The sequence below is a fragment of the Anopheles nili genome, chromosome 3 (assembly GCF_943737925.1).
Source record: "Anopheles nili chromosome 3, idAnoNiliSN_F5_01, whole genome shotgun sequence".
Classification (NCBI taxonomy): domain Eukaryota; kingdom Metazoa; phylum Arthropoda; class Insecta; order Diptera; family Culicidae; genus Anopheles; species Anopheles nili.
Genome location: NC_071292.1, coordinates 4,830,748 through 4,835,565, shown reverse-complemented (window position 1 = coordinate 4,835,565; position 4,818 = coordinate 4,830,748). Strand labels below are relative to the sequence as shown.

Genomic DNA, 4,818 nt, shown 5'->3' with positions numbered 1-4,818 from the left:
TTCTTTTTCTACTCGCTTCACCCCGATCAACGCCCGGGTCGTTGTTGAATCCGATTCCCGGTCGAGCTTCAAATGCTTCGACACATCCGCTCGGACGGGGTGGTTTGTGCAAATGAGAACACCGGCGAAAACTGAAACGCCTGCTTGATCACACACACGCGAGCGTTGAATCAGCCCCACACCAAAAACCCGCTGACGCGCAAAAGAAACCGGCTCCAAACGGGCAGCTAAAAATAAGCCTCCACGCATAAATTCACGCATCCTTGGGCGGAGGTGCTCGAAGAAGGAGGATCGGACGCGTGCCACCAAACACACACACGCACGCGGGCAGGTGATGAAACATGCCATGGGATGGGTGGCAGCATAAATTTCCCACCTGGGGTTTACTGAAAATGGTCGATCAGAGCGAGATTGTGACCGATCTCGTCGCTGCCAGGATGAGCGCTTCGAGCCGCCAACAGGTACGATTTAGCTTTCGGGTACTGCTTCTGGCGTGCGACCAACACCGCCATGTTGTTGAGGGCGGACGCATGCGACCCGTTAGCTGCGATCGCGAGCCTCAAACAACGCCGCGCCAGGTGAATGTCTCCGGTGGTCTGTGAAGGCGATTGAGAGCGATTGATCATTTGACAAATTGGGCACCGCTTAAATAGAGATTCTCTTACCAACGCCACGAAGCTGAGGTTGTAGTAAACATCTGCACGCAACTCGGCCGAGGTTGCCATCCGGATCGCACGCTGAAAGCACGGAAACACAAGATCCAGCTGGCCACCGTACAGACAGCAAAGGGCAATGTTGCAGTACAACTCCGCGCTATGAGCGCCCATCGACAGGACTCGCCGATAGTACAGCAGCGCCGTTTCCGGCTGATTGGCGTAGAAATAGCTGACGGCGATGCAAGCAAGTGCCTCGGTACACATCGGATCGAGAGCGGCCAGCTGCCGGTAGCGTCGTACGGATGCGGTTAAATTTCCGACCAGCTCGAGGATACGCGCTTGTTGCGTCAACAGAGCGACCTCTCGTGGCTGGCGTTCTAAGCCTTGTCGGCATACCTCCAAGGCGGCTGTAGGTTGATCGAGCCGTACGTAGATACGTGCTAGCAACAACACCACATCTGGGTGAGGCATATCCTGTAGGGCTTGCCGTAGGTACGGTTCAGCTTCACGAGGACTTCCACCAGCGAGCAGACAGCGTGCTTTTTGCGTGTGCCACCACCAATCGCTTCCACCGAGGTCCTGCGTCCTTGTGGTGCTGGTTTCGGTGATGTTTGAAGCGCCAGGACGACGGCGTGCCAGGACGGCATCACACAACGCCATCGCCTTACGGATGTCACCCTCGTGGTAGTAGAGATACTGAAAGAGTGGTTTAGACAGCGCATCCCGGTCGGCGTACTTGTCCGGGTGAAGTCGTGAGATGTGAAACAGTGGTCCCGTGGGGTCACCGACGGCAAACATCGAGGCCGATCCGAGACGAATGGTACGTGCCGAGCCCGTGCCTGTTCTCGAGGCTGTCCTTCGTCCTGCCGTCCTGTTACCCAGCGTTGACGTTGGTCTCTGCAACGACAGTGTGCCCGGACGGGACTGAAATGGAATGGAAGCGACAGGACGAGTGAGAAACCGACCAAGGGTGGCTTTTTAATATGATTTTGATTACAATGCCCGTGATTGGTCGGCCGGTTCCGGTGCGCGGGCGGCTGGCGGTGGTGGTGCCAGAGGTCCCAACCGGTAGGATGGCAGTGCGGATGGAGGTACCAGGACGCGGGGCCGTTGCGATCGTCTGCGTGTCCAAAATATCCTCTGTGGAAAAAAGTGAAGAAAAAAAATGGCGCTCAAATTAAACGTGTTTCGGGCTCGGAAATATTTACGCTGTGCTCTTTGGGACCCCTTTTGGAAGGGTGGTTCTATGAAAAGGACGCATTCTGGTGAAGCTTTAAAAGGACCCATCCCGGAAATCGAGAAGGACCCTATGATTGAAGGAAAGCCTCCTCGCGATGGTGTTTAATAAACACCGAATGAGAGCACCGAAATGAACCCCACCTTCGCCTCGTTCGGCTTATGGAAATGACTTCACGTCCGGACACTGGACGAACGAAAGGACGAAGCAATGGGCTGGAAGGTCCAGTCGAAGGGCTAGTGGAATTGAAAAATTCCAAACCCACCCCAACTCCACGGCCTGCCCGAGGCATTGGCATTCCTGCATCGCATTCGTGGCTCGCAAATCGATGGCATCATTCGCCTGCAAGCGGATGCAAACGATGCAACCATGCTCCGGTGGAAGCAGGACAGCACAAAGAAAGCACGAGTGAGAGAGTGAGAGAGAGAGATGGCGAGAAAATGGAATTGGGGAGTCAAACAAGCGGGGGGGACGATGAAAAGAAAAATACGACTTTTCGGCAGAATGAGATTGCTACTGTGCGGTGGTTGGGCTCCACCACATCTGCTGACCAGTTTGGACCTTTTTTTTTGTTGTTGTTGAAGGAGCCATTCGTTCAACTCTGGCGGGGTGTGGGAGGGAGGACCCGTGTGGGGGAGGTGCGACGCCCAATGCCGTTGGGCAAAATGTCGATCGAAGAAGAGAGGGAGCGAAGTCCGAAAGTAAAAGATGACCGATGCTGGCAGGCGCAAACGAAGGACGCACCGGATGAGGGTCCCAGCAGGAAGTGCGGTAGAAAAATACCGCTCTCCTACCCACTCTCCCCCCCCCCCACCCAAAATGAAAATGGATGGGTCGAGGGAGTATGAGGAAACCACAGAAAAATAAAAATAAAAGAAAAGCAAAAGGAACAATACAGACCAAAAAGGTATATGTGTGCCAAGATGAGCTTCCATAGGCAAATCAGGGGCATAGGCAGCCTTGAAAAAGGTGAAAAGATGGCGAAAAGGGCCGTGGGTGAAAATGGCCAGAGCGAGAAAGCGAGAGGTCCGAGTGACCCGGAACGAACCGAGTGGTTCGTTCGCGTAACAAAAATGAGAAGCACTAAAAAATATGTATAATAATAATCAAGATAAAGGATGTGCATGTGCATACATAAGTGGGACCGGGGCTGTGGGCACGCGAAACTGTGAGGGAGCGAAAGGATCCACCAAAAGGGTGGATGGAAAAAGGGCACAGGAACTGACCGAGGCGTGGGGGAACTGACAGCAGAAGGAAACGAGAACGAGTCGAGTGCAGAAAAAATGCGGCCGAGTCGAGGCACGGAATGCAACGAAACAAAACCACGCAAAATAGCACGCTGTCCAAAACGGAAGGACGCTGATCTGATGGGGCAAAAGGGCGAGGGAAGCGTGCGGGATAATTCATACATTGGCCCGGGCCCGGCCAACTCCTCGAAGTGTCCCGAAAGAGGCATCGGAATACCACGTGAGAGAGGTGGAGTGCGAAAGATTTTGGGCTTTTGCGAGGTCCGTCTGTTTCGCTTCTTGTGCTTGTTTTTTCTCCTTCTTCTTCTTCTATCCTTTGCTTCTTGCTGCAGTCCGTCGTTAACAAAAGCGCAATCGTGTGATCGTGTGCGAAGGGGTAGAAGAGGAAGGGGATGGGCTGGGCAGATGCTCGCCGCCCTTCTGCTGAAGGGCCGCAGACAATGATGCAAGCCGACGGCAGACGGATGCAGGACGATCGTGGCTTGGACGCGTCAGTTTCGCTGCCTCGTTGCGGATACTGGGAAGGTGGAATGGGGGGCAATAGGAGGAGGGGGAGGTGGGGGAGGATGAAAAGGGCTCCCAAAAAGCAAAAGAAACCCCGCCCGGTCCACTCGCCTACCCGCCACGTCGTCGTCCGCCTCGATATCGTCGATGTACACTCGCTGGGTCATAGATCGCATTTTCAGCTCCCAAGGACCTTGATGAAGGGCATTTTGCTGCAGCAGGACGTTGCACACCTCGATGCACTCATCATATTTCCGTCGACGGAATAATGATATGGCAGCGAAGAAATTGTCCATTATATAATTTGCTCTGCGTCTCGTTCGCTTTGCGTCCGCTCGGGGTTTTTTTTTTGGGGCCCGGTTCCTTGCGACGGCACTCCCGTCCACTGCCGTCCTTGCACCGGGGAGTCCTGTCGGGACGGGCTGTTGTTGATTTTTTGCTTCGGCCTCAGGCTACGGAGCTGTCTCTGCTTCGCTTCCGTTTTCGCCGTTGCTTTCAGGAGGCTGCGGTTGTTTTTCGACCGTGCTGGGATGCGATCCGATCGACACCTTCTCTGGGGCTTCTTGGGGCTGAAAATGATGACGGTCCGTTGGTGAGTTGCTGCTCTTCCAGTGGACAGTTGCACAGCGGATGCGGGGTTGATAAAAATGACACACATTGTAAAAATCACAACCCATTGTGGCTGAGAGGAATATGTACTTGTACCTTTTTGGCTGTACGTTATTTAAAACACTAAGATCACATTTTAACTGGGTTAGGTGGCCAGTTTGCACTATCCTTGATGAAACCATATTTTGACAGCTTTTATTCGCGTGCAGGATAGCTGTTTCCATGCCAACGCATTGTTGTTAATCAAACGGCCTGGGTTCCCAAGCACACAATGTGTCAATTGAAGCCTTGTGTTACTAATGAAGAACACTTCTGGGATGCTTTAAATAAGGCTATTGATGTATTGTTTTAAGTATTTAATGCATCAAAGAGAATAGATTAACATTAAATTGATTTCTGAATGTTTTAAATCTATTCCCGTTGTGCAGTCTAACGAAACGCTTCAAGAAACGCTTTACAGCGCCATCTAGCGATCGGTGTACAAAGCTTTAACTCAAAAACGATAACTCGTCACGGACAAAGCGAACGCTGCATAACTGCATAAGAAATGCGTTCGGTGCATCAA

At 52.7% G+C, this 4,818-nt stretch overlaps 1 protein-coding gene across 1 annotated transcript; it reads right to left on the bottom strand.

Moving 5' to 3' along the window:
• Window positions 1–383: 383 nt before the first annotated feature.
• LOC128726555 (tetratricopeptide repeat protein 8) lies at window positions 384–3,940 on the bottom strand. Its single transcript, XM_053820370.1, has 4 exons — window positions 3,760–3,940; window positions 1,654–1,796; window positions 666–1,580; window positions 384–596 (listed from the first exon to the last, which is right to left on the bottom strand). The coding sequence occupies exons 1-4, from the start codon at window positions 3,938–3,940 to the stop codon at window positions 384–386; spliced, it is 1,452 nt and encodes a 483-aa protein (XP_053676345.1).
• Between the last annotated feature and the right edge of the window lie 878 nt (window positions 3,941–4,818).